This window comes from Castor canadensis, chromosome 5, assembly GCF_047511655.1.
Source record: "Castor canadensis chromosome 5, mCasCan1.hap1v2, whole genome shotgun sequence".
Lineage (NCBI taxonomy): Eukaryota > Metazoa > Chordata > Mammalia > Rodentia > Castoridae > Castor > Castor canadensis.
In genome coordinates this window covers 12,121,559-12,139,023 of record NC_133390.1, presented here as the reverse complement: position 1 = coordinate 12,139,023, position 17,465 = coordinate 12,121,559, and the positions used below count along the sequence as shown (strand labels likewise).

The window sequence follows — 17,465 nt, the reverse complement described above, 5'->3', positions numbered from 1 at the left end:
AACTCAAGATCCTCCTGCCTCAGCCTCCTGAGCTCAAGGATTACAGGTGTGAACCACCACACCCGTTTGACATACTTTTGTTTTTAGATTCCGTATGTAAATGAGATTGTGCAGTATTTTTTTTCTGTGTGTCACTTATTGCACTTAGCATAATGTTTTCCGGGCTGATGTGTATTATCTTAAACCACCATACCTTCTTTCTTTCTTTTTTTTTTTGGTGGGACTGGGATTCGAACTCAGGGCTTCACACTTGCAAAGCAGGTGCTCTACCTCCAGCCCAGTGTCTCCTTTTCCACACATTCCATTGTGTGGTATATATGTTAGATACCACAATTCTTTACGCATTCATTTCTTGGCGGACACTGAGGTTGTGTTTATCTCTTGGCTATTATGACTAATGCTGCAATGAACACTTGAATGCACTTATCTCTACAAGATGCGGACTTTATTTCTGTTGAGAATGTACCCAACAGAGGGATTGCTGGGTCATATCATAATCCTACTGAGGAAGCTCAATAGTGGCTGTATGAATTTACTTTCCCACCACTAGGATCCCAGGTTCTTTTCTCCTGCACCCTCCCCAACACTTGCTATCCTTTGGCTTTTTGAGAGGAGTCATCTTAACAGGTGTGAGATGAGAGGTCATTGTAGTCCGATTTTACATTTCCTTGAGGATTAGTGAGTATGCAAGTTGTGTTTTAGCAAACCTTCCAATTTGGAGTCTAAAGCATATTAAAGTTGGTGAATCACTGCTTTAGAGAGACTGTTTAAACCACACAAATTTCAAGTAACATCATTGGCAAGTCTAAACCTCAGTTAGTTCCTACCCACTCAGTGTGGCAGAGGATGATAAAGAAAATGATGCCCATTAGGCAAACAGATACTACATTTTCTTTACAAGTCTCAATAGCATGCATGTTATGCTTGATACAGAGCCCAGACTTAGGAAGGAGCCTGAGGCTCAGACCCAAATCCAAGTGGACCCTTCCAGCATGGTACTTCCAGTTTCCTCAGATACCCAAGAAGCATCATGTCTTAAGCCTTTCCCCACTTTCCTTAGAAATAGCACCACCAAATGCCTAGTCAGCTAAGCCAGAAACCTGGAGGCTGCCTGGCCTTCTCTCTCCCTCACCCTGCACATCTATGGGTTTCTGGAGTTCTCCCAATAACAGTCTTCGGCCAGTCCTTATCATGTCTCCCAAATGGCCTCTCTGCCTCTAGCCTCACCCCACTATCTTTCCATTCGCCCACCCAGATATGCAGTGACCATTCTTATAGGCGAACATGTTTGTGCCACTCCCTGTGAAGGCTCACTTGATAGCTGTTCATCTCTTTCAGTAACTACCTGTGATAGAAATCTGGTTATTCTTGTTTAACCAAACATTCTTGTTGTATTTTTGCCATTGGTAATTTCTTACATATCTTATGGTAATGTAATGTGCATATACGTAATAAATACACATAATTTTAAACTTTGAATGAAGTGAGGGTAGGCTCAGTGTTTCCCTGTTGATTCTTAACATGGAACCAGGGCAGACAATCACTCCATCTAGCCCAGGTGCTTTTAAGTTTTAGTAGTGGTCTAAAGAGAATGACCCAAGATGATACAGTGGGCTTTGGGTGGATCAGAAACCAGGCTGGAACTGTTAAGCAGATGGCACATGACATGTGTCATTGGCAAGAAGCTTAGATACACAGCCAACTCACAATGAGACTGTTTATTCCTGCTAGTGGTCTAAATTAATTTTTATATATCTTCCTGTCCAGTTTTTAAAAATGCCTTACAATCGTACAGTTTTTACTTATTGTTAAAACGTTTGGTCATATTTACTTACAGTAAATGCTTGCAGGTAGGACTAATTAATGCCACTTTTAACTCTAATTTGCTCGCTTACTAATTTGTTATTAGTGTATTTGTTTTCTTAGCATTAAATGACAATTATGTCTTTGTACTTTGCTTCTTTGGGGTTTCAGCTAGTTCTGACATTCTTCTACAATTCCTATGAAAACTAGGATGTTTTGGGGATCAGGAGACTATCCCTTTGCAATGTGAGATGTGCATACTTACTGAAAATGATGACAGTGTGAAAGGGAAATGCTTTGGATCACAGATGCAGTTTAGTGAATGAGAAAGGTGAGATAAAAGGGAAAAGAAAGGAAGAGAAAAAGAATGGAAAGGTAACACTGAATTTCCGATCTACCTTTTGTTTACCTCTTAACCACAGAGGTCCCCAAACACAGTGCGTCACTCTCAGGACACATTCAAAACTGCTTAGTCACTGGCACAAGCTGCAATCTGATCCCGGGCACCTGTACCTCCTCACTGCTCCCACAAGTCAGTCTCAGGGTGGCACATGCCACATTCTGCCTGTCACATGCAAGCCACATTCTGGGGCACAGGATCACTCAAGCTACTTTAGGAGTCTCTTGACTTTTGGAGAAAGTGAGTCTTAGGAAGTGACTTGGTGCAATAGTGAACTTTTCAAAATTACATATGTGAGTCCTCCAGGCACTACCACCACCCTGAATTTTAGGACTAGGATTAGGAGGCAGGAGCACTCCAAAGCCATAATAGGTTCATGGAATGTCAAGGTTGGAGCAGATAGACCTGCTGTAACATTTGCAGGACAGAGACAAGAAATGGAGGCATATGCAAAATAGTTAGATGTCGTAAGTCAAAATAATGCAGCTAAATTACATCCTATCTTCTTGCCTTAACAAATATACCTTTATAAGAATCTGGAAAGCAAGTTCAAATTTGGGGTGCTTGGACTTTGGGTTCTAGGTAGGAAAGAAGTAGTGCAGAGATGGCTGCTGGTTCCTGGTCTTTCTTCCTTTCCCCCCTCCCTGACTCCTTGTCATGCTGTGGTTCAGCCTAGCTGTGTACCCGTAGTGGCACAGTCCCTCTTTGGCCTGTTCAAGTACTGGAAACTAAGTCAGGACTATTCAGGCCAGGAATGCCAAGGTCATGGGTATTTAATCCATGTCCTAAAACAGTGGTTTTCAGGCTGAGGGTATAGTTCAGTGGTAGAGTATTTGCCTAGCATATGTGAGGCCCTGGGTTCGATTCTCAGCACCTCCATGCAAAAAAAACCCAAAAAAACAAAAAAAAAAACCCAGTGGTTCTGAAGGTGGGGTGATTTGGCAATGTCTGCAGACTTTTTTGGTTGTCTCAGTCCGGGGACAAAGGGAAGGGTAGTATTTGGTTTTTTTTTCTCTTCTTTTTTTTCTCTGTTCCCCCCCCTCCCCCAGGATGGTATTTGTATCTATTGAATAGAGGCCAGGGATGCAACCGAACATTCTACAATGCATAGGTTAGCCTCCACAAAGAATCATCTCCCCCAAAATACCAATAGTGCAAAATTAGATAACTTGCCTTAGGAGGACTGTTAAATATCTCAGAGTTAAAATTCCTTAACCCTATTCTAGAAGGAGTGTTGAGCTTCTGAATGGGAGCAACTTGGCTTTCCAGACAGTTGGGCGAATTGCCTGAGGAGGCAGGGCAGGTGCCTCCAAAATGTGGGTCCCTGGCCAGGCACCCCCTTGTGCAGGTGTGAGGGTGGCACTAAGAAGGAAGCTCAGAATTTCTCCAATCATGCAGGACACAAAGCCCTTCCCTGAGCTGCACCAGGGGCTGTCCAGGCTCCATTTGTACATCTCAAAAGTTGTCCGAAGGCAGCTCTTTGTATCTCCGTGGGCTGCTTTCTTGGCAAGTTGACAATGAACTGAAATGTGCCGCTCTAACTTCCTGAAACCCAAAGAAACTTTGGCCTTGGGCAAAGGCTCTTTGGCCAGCATTTGAGTTTATGTAAGATCTAGCATGTACAAGTTATCTAGAGAATGCTAATAAGTATGACAAGCAAAATTACAAATATGTACACCTTCTATAGAATGATAGAAATACAAATTGTGTATCTTTGGTGGAGGATGCATTACAGTCCACGGGTATAAACAAATAAACGTGTATCCAAGTTGGAGATGACAGTACACACTTATAATGCCAGCTACTTGGGAGGCAGAAGTAGGAAGATCAGGGTTCAAGACTGACCTGGGGAAAAATCCAAGACCCTCTCTGAAAAGCAAACTAAAAGTCCCTGTGCAGGGACACCCTGGGAGATGCAGAGCGAACATCTCTCTCCCTTTTTCCCAGTTTTTTTTTTTTTTTTTTTTAATTCTCCCAACTAAAGTGTGTGGTGGAGGTGGGGATTCTAATACGAAGAAAATTTAAGCCATACTGTTCATTTTAGAAATAATTCTAAAAGAACATTGGTGGAAGTTTATTTCACACTACTGAGAGGTAACTACGGTCTCTTAAATATCTTTCTAGACATTTCTGAGCACACAAGTAAACATGTTGACCCTTAAAAAACCCCCCACAAAAGTAGCTTGTACTGTTTGCTCATTTCATGCGTTGGAAACATTTTCCTTGAAAGATTAATTTTTCTCCCTCCTGCGTGGAGATCATGATCCAAGTGACTCCGACAAAACCACAGGAGTCCCCACTGTGGGGTCTTTGGGCTGTGGCCTTGACGAACAGGAAGAACACAGAATTCTGCTAAACAAATAAGTGACATTATGGGCCAAGGACTAAAACATCTGCAGAGAAGAAAGAAGAATCCAGGGACTGAGAAGCAGCGACTTCAGACATCACCAACGAAACAAAAACTGAGAGAGCTACCAAGAGTGTCTGTCCTGGTGCGTCCCAATTTCTAAACAGCCAATGAGACGCTCAGACATTTCTGGACGGTTCCTTCCGACCGCCAAGCGTACCACGTGCGCCGCATTCTCTCAATTTCCGCAGTGACGCGCGGAGACAGCTTTGGGAGAGCAAGGCTACTTACCGGGTTTCACCTTTCTCCATCTTTCATAACCGCGGGGCGGAGGGATTCAGGCGCAGAGGGCAGGTCCCCACGCGGCGCTAGGCCCCGCCCCCTGGCAGTCCCGTCCACTCACGTCCTGAGGATGCGGTGGTGCTGATTGGTTCAGAGCCACGGTGGGCGGGGCGCGGGGATCCGGCTTATAAAAGAGCCGCGGCACCGCAGTCTTACTTTGCGCCGGCGTGTCCTGCGGGCTTCTCCGTTACTTCTGTTCTCAGATCCGCCCCGGCCGGCGCGCGTCCCCGACGAATCATGGCGACGAAGGCCGTGTGCGTGCTGAAGGGCGACGGCTCGGTGCAGGGCACCGTCCACTTCGAGCAGAAGGCAAGGCCCGGGGCGGAGGCCTGCGGCGAGGCTGCGCCCGCCGGCCGCACACCTGTGCGGGAAGCTGGCTGCGTGGGTTCCCGGGCAGCTCTCGCCACGCCCCCGCCGCGCGGCCGGTGGGTCCGCGCCGCCCCGGGCCTCGGCGCCCGCTATAAATGCTGAGTCACCGGGCGGGCCCGGCGGCGGCGTGGGGCCGAATCGCCGCGGACCGGGACTGGGCCTGGGCGGGGGAGCCCCGCGGCTGCAGAAGGCGGGGCGCGAGGGAGGCGGGCTGCACGCAGGCCTCGGGCGGGCCGCGGGGTCCCCACGCCCGGTGGGAACCGGACGCCGTGGGAGCGGCGATGGCCTTTCCGTGCGGGATCGTGGCCCAGTGGCGGGTGGCGGTATCGTGGCGTATCGTTTGGGGCCAGCGAACTGTGGCCCGCGGCCGTTTGTGTACAGCTCGGCAGCTCAGTGTTCATCCTGTGGTTTATAATGGCTGTGAAAAACAAGACTACGCAACAGAGCGTCGATGGCACTTGCGTGAAAATGTGGGCAGGCCCCCTGTTCTAGGTCACGGTCAGGCTGCAAAGGGCCGAGGAGATGGCCTTGAACTGTAGTTCTTTTTCCTCCAAACCGCCCAAAGGCCCTCTGACCACTGGGACTTTACATGGCAGCGATGAAATTCAGGATGCACAGTAAACTTATTTGGGGGCCATTTAGAAAATACAGATAATAAAGCGCCCAACGCCTCCTCGGTTATATCAAAATCCCTCCTTATCTAGTCTGAGCAATACCAGTTTTTTTTTTAACTTCCTAGGCTTGAGAACTGTTTGAGGACAGTGGACTTCCCATTGCATAGAGATAGCACTTACTAACTCTTGGAGCATTCCTTCAACCAACTGACATTAAAATTGCACGACCAGTAGGAAGGTTGCTGAGTCTGTCAGTGGCTTATTATGGTGCTGGGGATGGGACTCAGGGCCTTATGCAGGTATTCTGCTGTTACTGCCCCAGCCCACAAAGATAAGCTTCTAAACAGATTTGTAAACTATATAGAAATGCTTTCAGAAATAGTCATTGTCCGTAATGTAGCAAACGTGTTGCAAAGAAAGTATTCGTGATAAGCCTGTCGCCAAAACGTTAGCAGCATTTTCTTGAACTTGGTTGAATAATCATGAGAGAATGTGAGTTTAGTTGTTAAAGCGGTTTACAAGACGTGAGGGGCAGGACAGCAGGGGGCCAGTGAAACTTACAAGAGGGAGGATGGATACTGGGTTTACTTTTTCTTTAATTGATCAATTTTCATGAAATCTTTGACATCTGACTGCATTTTGCTGGGATTCACTTGTTGGACACCGTTTTTCCCCTTTTCTCCTCCCCACATAATTCATCACTGGCAGAGAAGTTTAGGAAGCCTCTGAGGGATTCCCTGCCTCTCTGGCCATTGAGAAAGGTGAAGACCAGCTATTACCTCACCTGAGCCCAGGTTTCTGCAGGGGCAGCTTGGGCAGTTCTTTATTTAAGCTCAGAACTTCACATTGGTAGTGCCCTGTGGACCTGATAAGATCCTTGCATAGTACAGATGGGCACAAACAAAACATTGCCTATAAACTCTATGGTTTTGCCGCCTTTTCAGTGTGGGTTAAAATTTTTCACCTTTTAAGTCCAGCTTCCTAGTTTTTCTTGAATTTGGAGATACGCTCCATTGAGTCTTCATTAGTTCAAGACAGCGCTGGGCAGGGGCTTCTCACACCAATTTCCTGGACAGTGAGTCTGGCTTCTGTAGGCCTGTCCCCTGCAGTGTGTTTTTGAAGAAGGGCTACGGCACCCCATTAAGTGGAGGTTTGAAAGAATGAATCCGCCCTTTTTGTTTCTCGTGCTCTTGATAGCAGTGTTGGAGGTGGGACAGGGTTCACATTGAAATTTTTTCCAGAGGTAAAGGTTGTACTTACAAGTTCACAGTATCCCCCAACAAGAAAAGGATGAAGGGGCAGCAGTTACCAGAGTCCTTCCCTTGACCTGTGGTGTTTTCTGAAGGAAAGTCAGATCTTAAGGCTACCTGCTGGAGGAAAGTTTTGTTGTATATGAGAGGATATTTAGTATGTGAATGAGATTTAGACTGGAAAGTGGCTTGCAGAAATGTGAGAGGACATGACAGTAATGTGTACAAGTGTCTGAAATTTGCATGGGGAGAGAGCTGGTGTTCAAGCAGAGTTTTGTACCTGTTGGCCCTGGTTACTTAAAAGCAAAGGCACCAGCATGTGTATTACTGGGATGCAGTTGCTTCATATATTTTCTCAGTAGCTAAGATCTCGTTGCAGCTGTGGTAGGAACTTAATTGTTTCTGGATGTAGCTGTGCAGCACCATTATCCACAAGCTGCCTGAACAGCCGATGATACTGTTTGGTTTTTTCCATGGCAGTGTTCTTACTCTCCTTTTTGTAGAGTGTGAAGTTGCCAAGATTTCAGTGCCCAAAATGGCTTCAAAATAATCCCCCCCCAAACCCCAAAAATCAGTACCTCTGTTTAGATCCAGAATCAGTCCACTCAGGGTGACGTGATAGGGTATAATTTCTGGCAAGTAGATAAAAATGTCTGTAATGGAAACTGAACTGAAAAATACCCACTGAGTGGGGAGAGAAGAAGAAGGGTTCCAGAGAACCAGGGGATACTTCTGAGTGCTTTTTTCTAAAAGGTGAGGGCAAAGGGCTAATGAATGCATGATGTGACATACTCTTTTTAGATTAAAAAGTTTGGTATGGGCCTGAGGGTGTAGCTCAGTGGTAGAATACTTGCCTTACCATGTGTGAGACTCCAGGTTTGATCCCTAGCACCACACAAAAAAGTTTGGTATGCATACTCACCATGTACAAATAGAACCTATTCAAAAGTATTTAGTAAATAAACAAGGACTTACTCATACTACATATTCATTGTAAGAATCAAACCCTACAGCTGGGCATGGTGGCTCATGCCTGGAATCCCAGCTACTTGGTAGGTGGATAGATAGGATCACTGGCCCCTGCTATAGAAAGACCCTATCAGAAAAATAACTAAAAGCCACATGGATTGGGGATGTGGCTCAAGTGGTGAGCTCTTGAAGAATCAGACCCTACAAAGTGCTGTGTATCTATCTCTCGGACATTTAGGTGGTCTCTACATTTGCTGCCTTGCTTGTTAGGTCCTTTTTGTATGCTGTTTAATCCCTGGGCCTGGCCGCAGGGCACCTGGGCAGCAAGTGTCAGGACAAGATTACTCCTCCTTTTTGACAGGAACACAGGCCTACCATTAATTAGAAAGTGGTGTGGCTGGAATTTGGACAAAGATTTTTTCGACTCAAGCTTGTTTTTACTTCACCAAGAGTGGTAAAAGGTAAGTCAGCCATTTTCTTTGTTCAGAAGTGTTTGCGCTCAAACTTAATGCACTTTTCTTTTGATAAAGGCAAATGGGCCAGTTGTGGTACGGGGACGCATTACGGGATTGACTGAAGGCCTGCATGGATTCCATGTCCATCAGTTTGGAGATAACACTCAAGGTGGGTGTTGTGCTGGTGTAGTGACGGCTTTTACCTGGCTAACCTAAGAAGGAGAAACAGGACTGAGCCCAAGGAATCCCTAACCACTAAAAAGGTGCATATGTGTGTTTTTAAAGGTCAAGTTAAAATGACCACTGATGTCCACCGTAAGGCCCTTACTTAAGGAATTTAGCCACACAGTCAGTCCTTGACTCCTGAAGTGTGGGGAGAAGTGGAAGGAGTTGATAGTTTTTGTTGTGATTATGGCTTAAGTTTTTTTAGAATTAAGCTCCTTATCTTGGGTAATGATCCCAGGTGTCTGTGAGTCGAGTGAGTACATCAGGCTTAGGCTCTCACTCGTGTGCATTACGCTGTACAAAAACAGCCCACACCCCGACATGAGGTCTGTAGTGGGACAGAAATTTGATACACTGAAGAGAACTTGTGAACTCTTGGTGCTTTGGAATGAGTTTCATTTTCTCAATTTGGGATTAGAAGCAAGTTAGCAAAAGTTCATGGGTTAAATTGCATTTAGTGATATGTTGCCATATTTGGTTAATATTTAGAACTTTTATGTTTAAGAGTTCTTATAAGAACTTGATTCATTTTGCTAGAACTGTGTGTGTGTGTGTGTGTGTGTGTGTGTGTGTGTGTGTGTGTGTGTGGGCGGGGGAGGGGTCGTTTGTTTTTTGGAGACAGAGTTTCTATTCATAGCTCTGGCTGGCCTCAGTTTTCCAGGTGCTGGAATTACAGGTGTACACCTTTAGAATTTGTGTTTAATGTACCATAATTTGGTTCTAGATAATTGATGACCAGGTTTGATCCACTTTAATAATTAAAATTCTTCAAGTAGCTTCTGCGTCTGGTTTGGGAAGTGAAGGCTCTGTAGCTTGTACTTGCTAAACTGCTTCCTGAAACCTGCCTGACTTTTTCCCTGTATAAGACTGTCCACAAGGAAACTTTGTATCGGCTACTGAATACTCGAAAGGACTTGTATTGTTGGGGTTGTGTGCTTTGTAAATGACATCCCTTGGCTGGCAGGAGTACCCACACTGGATGCAGTTGGAGTCCCCCCACACCCCCGCCCCTCCCAAGTTGTGCAAGGCAAACCTTGGCCCTTGGACACATGTGCTGTTTAATACTCTGTTGGCACCAAGTAAGGCCACAGACAGAGCTGCCATGGAACAGCACTGGGGAGGTAGGCTTTGCTTGTAGTTAAGGCACGCTACTGTCTTAAAAAGCAGGCTTGAAAAATCATGGGATTTTTAACTGTAGGAGAAGAGCTGTTGAAAATAAAACAGCTTAGTTTAAAATGAAGCCAGAGCTGGGTGTGGTGGTGCACATCTATAATTCCACTGCCCATGGGGTGATGCAGGAGGATCTTGAGTTTGAGGCTAGCCTGGGCTACACAGAAAGACTGTCTCAAAAAAAAAAAACCCCAGAGAAAAATGTTAGCTTGACTAGAGTCAGCCAGTAGTTAGAACTTATCTATAAGGTGTTGCTTCCTGTTTTTATTATTCCAAAATCATGATTCAGATTAGGCTTTTAAGAAGTGATTGCTTTCTTTTTAGATTTTATTTTGGAATACATATTTGTTGGCTTTCTTCCTTCTGTGCTAGGGATTGAACCCAGGCCCTTGCACATTCTAGACAAGTTCTTTGCCACTGAGCTACATCCCAAGGCCACCCCTCCCCGCCCCCTCTTTTTTTAGACACGGTCTTGCTGTGTATCCCAGGCTGGACTTGAACTTGAGATTCTCCTACCTCATCCTCCCTAGTGCTAGGATCATAGACCTGTCACCATGCTCAGCTCTGGAGTTCTGATTCATAATTTAGTTGCTTTTTTTTGGTTTTTTGGTTAATAGGCTGTACCAGTGCAGGTCCTCACTTTAATCCTCTATCCAAAAAACATGGTGGGCCACTGGATCAGGAGAGGTAAGCAACAAGATACTTACCCCTAAACAGTAGTAGTGACGGCTTTGCAGGGTGCTCTCTTCATCTCTGCTTTTGAATCTGTTGTCTGCCACACAACTCCCCCATCCTCAAGGGCTGGAATGGCTTACTCTGGGCAAAGGAGTTGACAAATGGGGACACAAAACAATTTGGTTTGTAGCATTTATTGAATATAGAACTAATACAAGTGTCAAAGGGAACCAATACAGGAAATGTCATAAATAACAGTACTGTCAATCACTAGCAAAATAAATCAATGTGAAGCAGGAAATTTCTGTAACTAAAAACTTGATATTGAACTGGGCACTGGTGGCTCACACCTGTTCTAGCTATTCAGGAGGATCTCGGTTCAAAGCCAGCCCGGGCAAATAGTTCACGAGACCCTATCTCGAAAAAATCCATCACAAAAATAGGACTGGTGGAGTGACTCAAGGTGAAGGCCCTGAGTTCAAACCCCAGTACCGCAAAAAGAACAATACTGAAAACTAGTTGAGACTCCATTTGTATGTGTAATGCTTTCTGAAAGCCTTTCAGGAAAATATTAAAGACAAGAATAATTTTTATGATGAAGCCTGAAGGCATAGCGTTCTAAACTGTGCTAGCAGTAGGCATGATTCAGTAGCTGAGAGTTCTCCCTTTGGTATTTAACCTCTGAGGTGAGAGGTGTGCCCCCATCCCATGACTTTGTAGAACATTACTTTGTAGACCTGCAGGCCTGATTGAAGAGCTAAGTATCTAGAGTGTCTAGCTACTTGTTTTTAAGTTTGTTTCCAAAATTTTGTTAATCTGGAAAAATGGTCTTACTTGACATATACTGTATATACCTCTGAGTCTACTCTTATGTTTTTGATTCAGTGAAATTTTAATTTAGCTGCTGAACTCTTGACATGAAGTAGAAATAAGTGCTGTTGATCTGATGGCTTTTTCAATGTTAGGCATGTTGGAGACCTGGGCAATGTGACTGCTAACAAAGATGGCGTGGCTGATGTGTCCATTGAAGATTCTCTGATCTCACTCTCAGGAGAGCATTCCATCATTGGCCGTACAATGGTGGTAAGTTTTCATAAAAAGCAAGATAGGCATAAGGTTTTCTAACATACGGTAATATATCAAGACCTCATGATGGTTAGTCCTGGCCTAAAGAGCCACATAAATTGTACCTTTAGTTCAGATGAAAAAATAATTACTTTATTGGATGATTATAGTGAAGATGAATTAATTTATCTAGGTCAGTTAAAAACACTGTTCTGCGAAGATGCAGTAAAGAACTGGTTACATTTGATCATGCTAGATCCAAATTGGGGGAAACAGCCAGGTTTTCTTGCCATGGTTAAACTGAAAATTTTCTTGAGTCTAAAATCTGGGATGGGCTTCAGTATTAATAATTCAAGCCTGTAGGTTATCATCACTTGGTTACCACATGGTAGCTGTCTTCCCAAGTTACCCTTGGGAGCGGCATCTGGTTCATGCAAAACACCCAAGTAATAAAGGCTCTTGCCCACCGCAGGCAGTTCCTTTCAGTATATCCTTAGAATTTTCTTTAGCCCTATTGATAAAGCAGAACAGTTACTTACAAACGTTCCCTGAGTAATCTTTAAAATACTGTTGATAGATCATTTAAGATATTTTAGGATTACCTTTTATTTGTAAGCCTATAGTTCACTGGGCATCATTCATGTTTTCATCGTCTTTTCACTTCTACTTTTTTCCTCCAAAGGAATTTATACCATAAGAATGAATTCTCTAAGCTTACTCTGAGGATTAAGATCAGCATGTAGTATTTCATTTAGAGATAGCAACACTTAACCTACTGTTTAAAGGTAACATGTCATTGCCACCAGCAAGAAAAAGTTTCTACTTACTTACTAACTAGTATAAGTATTAACATATTTCTTTACTAGTTGGGACTATTTTAACTTGGTATTTCCTAATATTAAGTGGTTGTTAAAAGTCTTTGAGGTATTGTTGGGAAGAGGTTGTAATTCTTTGATGACCTAGTTAAATGTTCTTAATTTTTTTAAAGGTCCATGAAAAGGAGGATGACTTGGGCAAAGGTGGAAATGATGAAAGTACAAAGACAGGAAATGCTGGAAGTCGTTTGGCTTGTGGAGTAATTGGGATCACCCAGTAAACATTCCCTACCATGTGGTGTCTGAGTCATAGTAATTCATCTGTTATTCTGCTAGCTGTAGAAATTCAACTTGATAAAACATTAAAAACATGTAATCTTAAAAGTATAATTGTGTGACTCTTTTTAAGTTGCTTTAAGTACTTGTAATGATCACTTGGAAGAGTTGTATAGTTTTATAAAACTCATTCAATTAAAATGTCTATTTCAATGATCTCTGTATTTTGCCAGACTTAATCACATATGGGTATTAAACTGTCTGAATTCCTTTAATTTTCATTCCACCCATGAGTAAGCACCAGGTATGACACTTTATATTTGAACCTATTAAAAGTATCCAAACCAAAATTCTATATTGGCTGACATTCATTTATACACTGAGCTTCAGTAGAGAACATACTATTCTGTAGTGCATCATTTCAAAAGTATTTTAAGTGAGGCCATCGGATGCATGAATTTTTTAGCAGCTGGTGTTTTAGCAAGCCAAAAGTTGATATTAAACAAATAGGCTGTCCTTTGTCAGTGTTAGTGAGCTTAGTCACTTAAGCATTTTGATTCTAAAGAAAGCATTTTGGTAACTTTCAGTGAACTTTTGTAAAAGGCAAGTTACAGCCTCATCTAAAGTGAATCTACCCATCTGCCAGAAAGGCACACAGTACAGTTTTCAAAGTGGAAGTGATCAGGGCTGGTGGAGTGGCTCAAGTGTTAGAGTGCCTGACTAGCAAATGTGAGGCCCTGAGTTAAACCCCAGTACCACCAAAAAAAAAAAAAAGAATTAGAAATCAAAGTGGAAGTTGGCACAGTCTGTTTTCATATTGGCCTTCTGGAGAAATGCACTAGAAGCAGTGGAAGATGAAAGCAAGGACATTTTTGTTTCTGGGACACAGACCACTTGGTGAACCGAGTGTCTTTATGTAGCTGTGTGTGTATACACACCTGCAAGAGAATGCTTTTAAAAGATGTTAACTCAGATTTGTGACTATCTGGTTGCATTGCAATTTTTTATGCAGTTAAAATTGAATTGTATAAATTCTACTGAGAAACCCAGTAGGTAAGCTACAATCTTGTTGATTCATGAATACGTACTTTATCAAATTTAGATCATTTAGGAAACAGCTAAATTGGCAAAAACATTTCCAAAATTTTAAAATTGTACTAAAAGAATAGCTATTCGTAGTAAGTGGTTATAACCACTTAAAATTTTAAAACAGTATTTGACAGACTTTGACTAATGTAGTTTGTTGCATGTGTGGGATGGATGACCCAAATACAGGGGACTAACTTGTGAAGCCTCAAGTATAATCAATACCAGTTGGCACCTTTATTTTTTCATGTGTATATGGGGTGATCTCTGTACTTGGAGCTGAAAACACAAACTGGACACTGTAATCGTGTTTCTTTCCAAAAGCAGTTTCAGTAAGGGCTTTAAAACTTGTGAACTGGGCAAATATAAAAGTAAGATGTTTTCAAGTCTACAGAGATGATGGGGTGTTTTTCAAGGCAGGAACTCAAGAACTTACCACTATATACATTCTCTCCATTATAACAGACCTTGCTGAGTACTATTTAAAATCCAAAGTACTAACCAGTTTCACCTAGGGGTGGGGGCAAAGGGAAAGGACTGCTCAGCACACTGAATGTTATTTAAAAAAAGCTTCAACAAGGCTGGAAATACTTGGACTGTGTAACATCAGCTACTGGCACTGGGTAAGCACTTTTATGTAATAGCTTTTTTCAGACACAGGCTCCATTTAGTTTAGGATGTTTTCATGTACTTCTTGGATAACATGACTTTTCCTAGTTACCAATTTTAAGCAAAAGAGATAAAGTAGTTTGTGTGGCAAAAAGTTCGGTCTACCTCTGCCCAGCAGGGGAGTTAGTAACGGCAACAGGCAAGGCTTATACAGGAAATGTGAGGTTACATTTTAATATGTCCTTACATAAAAGGCAGAAAGCTTTTAGGTTGCAAATGTTAACCTTGTTCTGCTTTTACCCTTTTGAAAAATTTAATGGGATGATTAAAAACAACACTCTTCTAAATAAGTAATGCCCCAGCAACCAAATAACTTAAAAGATAAGGTATAATGTCAGGACTCCAATTTTCCCCCAGTAAAATCTCTCTACAAATTAAACAGGGCAACATTACCACAAAGCCAATGGAAAAAAAGAAAACCCTGACTGAAAAACACAAGCTTCTCAGTTAACATTAAGACACCTTAACCTTATGATCAAAAAGCTGTCAAAAGAATTCAAAATGAAAGTTTTAAGAGTAATTACATAAAGGTGTCTTTCCATCAAATAATCTAAGACTCCAAAACATTAACAGCTCAAATATGATGAACAATCTTTCCATCTTAATGCAGTACAGGAAGAATAGCACACATTAAAGTTTGTTACGAAAATAGAGTTTATTAAAAACATCCCTATTGTTTTGAGGAGCTTTCACCGTTACCTTGTCTTAAATTAAAAAAAAAAATAGCACTTCTAATTACGATTTGTAAACTTTTTAAAGTGAAAACTTTTAAAAAGTTACAGCGAAAGGGTAATTATTTATTCATATTTTCAGTATTTTTGTTATTTTGTGGCTATCTTTAAATAGAAGGGAAGCAATCAAATTGCTTACAATTCCCACCGACTACCTGCGGGGTTGATATAGCAGGAGCAAATATAATACAGCATCTGTACACCTCGAGCGCTACACTCCAGAAGTGTCACTGTCACATTTTGCCATATTCCAGTCTAGCGAGGAGCCTCTGCTGCTGAGCTAGAATCCTTTTCAGGTTCAACGGATGAGGTAGCCTCAGCAGGTGACTCTTCGGAGGGTTTTACCACTGTGGCTGGGGCTGTGGCTGCGGCCTCTCCCTTGTCAGGTTCTGAAACAGTGTCTACGGTTCCCACTTGGCTAAGGGGAGGTTCAAGGGCTTTGTTACCACCTGCCCTGTCTGTGGCCTCAGGCTTTTCCTTTCCTCGGTTTTCTTCCTTCTCTCTACGAGACTCTCTATCTCTAGAATCTCTCTCTCTGTCTCGATGCCCACTAGAGCGTCTATTTCTCTCTTCCAAGTCTCTGTGCCTGTCGCGGTCAGGGCTCCTTCTTCCCCACTCTCTCCTTTCACGGTTACTATTATCTCTATCATCACGGTTCCCATACCGTTCCCGGTCATTTTCCACCCTATTTCCGAAAGATCTTCTTCCAAACCTTTCTTGGTCTCTACCTGAATTGAACTGCTGCCTGCTATCATTTCTAAACTGCTGTGGCGGCTGCTGAGCTGGTGGTGGCTGCTGAGCTGGTGGCGGCTGCTGTGGCTGTGGTGGAGGTGGCTGCTGCTGCTGCTGCTGCTGCTGCTGTGGTTGCTGCTGCCTTCCGTCTCTGTCTTCAGGACCCCCAGGGCCTGGGCCCGGGCCCCCAAGCCCTGGCATTCCTCCAGGCCTAACAAAGGGGCTGTGTGGTGGGAAAGGCCCTTTCATTCCATGAGGCGGAGGCATTGCAAAGCCCCCTGGTCCTGGTGGCGGACCTCTGTGCATCATGTGCGGTGGCATGGGGCGGGGTGGCATCAAAGGAAATCGTTGTAAATGAGGTGGAGGCATTCCTGGGGGGCGCTGCAGTGGAATTAGGCCAGGTCGGGCACCAAGAAGACCAGTGGATGGTGCCTGGAGCCCAATTACAGGGCCAGGTGCAACACCTTGAGTGCCTAAAAGACAGAAAAAAAGATGTAAATGTCACAAAAGATGGCATTCTATTTTTAGCTCTTTCTTGTGGAGTTTAAGGCAAAATGAAATTCAATCCAGAATCTTGAATTTCCTGCTCAATGCCAATCTGTGCCAACTGGTCACAAATCCAACATGAGGACCAGTAAAAGCCAAAGCAAGCAATGAAAGGCTGTAAGCACCTAACACAGAGAGAAGCAGAGTAAGCTGGAAAAGGTAATTGTAGTATACCATTTTTAAAGACTGTGTCAAAATCCCTCTCTGTAACCTTCATTAAAAGCTGCTTTACTATGTCAAATGCTTAAGGCATCTGAGAAACAACGTACTATGTCCTAATGAGTTACGGGTCCGCATTCAACTATTAGAGTCAACTGATGGATATTTCAGGGCAGTTCTCAATCTGATTCTAAGTCTTACATAGACTTACTACTAGGGAAAAAAAAAGGTCACTGACTTAAGAGGAAAAACCTCATATTATTAAAATGCTTCATAGGTTACTATGCAATATGCACTATTTAAATTCTGATGTTTACAAAAAACGATCCAGACACAAATGTAAAGTTTATTTAGTTTCTTTGTCAAAGCACAGCCAATGTGTACCTTGTGAGGCCAACACGACTGCTGAATAATGCTGGACGTTTGGCCATTCACTGAACTTCTACTCATTCTTCCAAAGGTGGCAGCGCATCAGGGGGTGCTAGGAACAAATAGTGACTCACTACTTTTGCTTCCCTTTTGTGTGAGGTTTGCTCATTCTGGTATCATACAAGTTTGACAGCACTTACAATCTTAGGGGCAAGAAGGATTTGCACTGGTTCTCTATTTATGTGACAGGCATTTAATCTCTACTTCTTAGCACATACAAATATCATAGGGCAAATACTATGACCAAAGGGCCAGGTGGTGAGAATGTGCTCTTTATCTGTGCACTGCAGAACAATCACTGAGCAAGGTATGGGTTATGACCATTAGCTGGCAGTGCC

General features: G+C 43.2%; 2 protein-coding genes and 1 pseudogene across 5 annotated transcripts in view; 1 reads left to right on the top strand and 2 right to left on the bottom strand.

The window, feature by feature from the left end:
* Nucleotides 1–4,976, bottom strand: part of LOC141423204 (actin, cytoplasmic type 8-like) — a 36,786-nt pseudogene extending 31,810 nt beyond the window's left edge.
* Nucleotides 4,977–5,039: 63 nt separating this feature from the next.
* Sod1 (superoxide dismutase 1) lies at nucleotides 5,040–12,889 on the top strand. Its single transcript, XM_020185089.2, has 5 exons — nucleotides 5,040–5,201; nucleotides 8,625–8,718; nucleotides 10,562–10,631; nucleotides 11,585–11,702; nucleotides 12,673–12,889. Exons 1-5 carry the CDS (start codon nucleotides 5,130–5,132, stop codon nucleotides 12,778–12,780), a joined length of 462 nt encoding a protein of 153 aa, XP_020040678.1. The 5' UTR covers nucleotides 5,040–5,129; the 3' UTR covers nucleotides 12,781–12,889.
* The window catches only part of Scaf4 (SR-related CTD associated factor 4), a 61,998-nt gene continuing 55,330 nt past the window's right edge, over nucleotides 10,798–17,465 (bottom strand). For all 4 annotated transcript variants that reach the window (XM_020185090.2, XM_074072816.1, XM_074072815.1 and 1 more), the window contains exon 20: nucleotides 10,798–16,466. In XM_020185090.2, coding sequence (XP_020040679.2) covers nucleotides 15,517–16,466 — 950 coding nt within the window. In that variant the 3' untranslated portion in view covers nucleotides 10,798–15,516. The remainder of the gene's footprint in view (nucleotides 16,467–17,465) is intronic.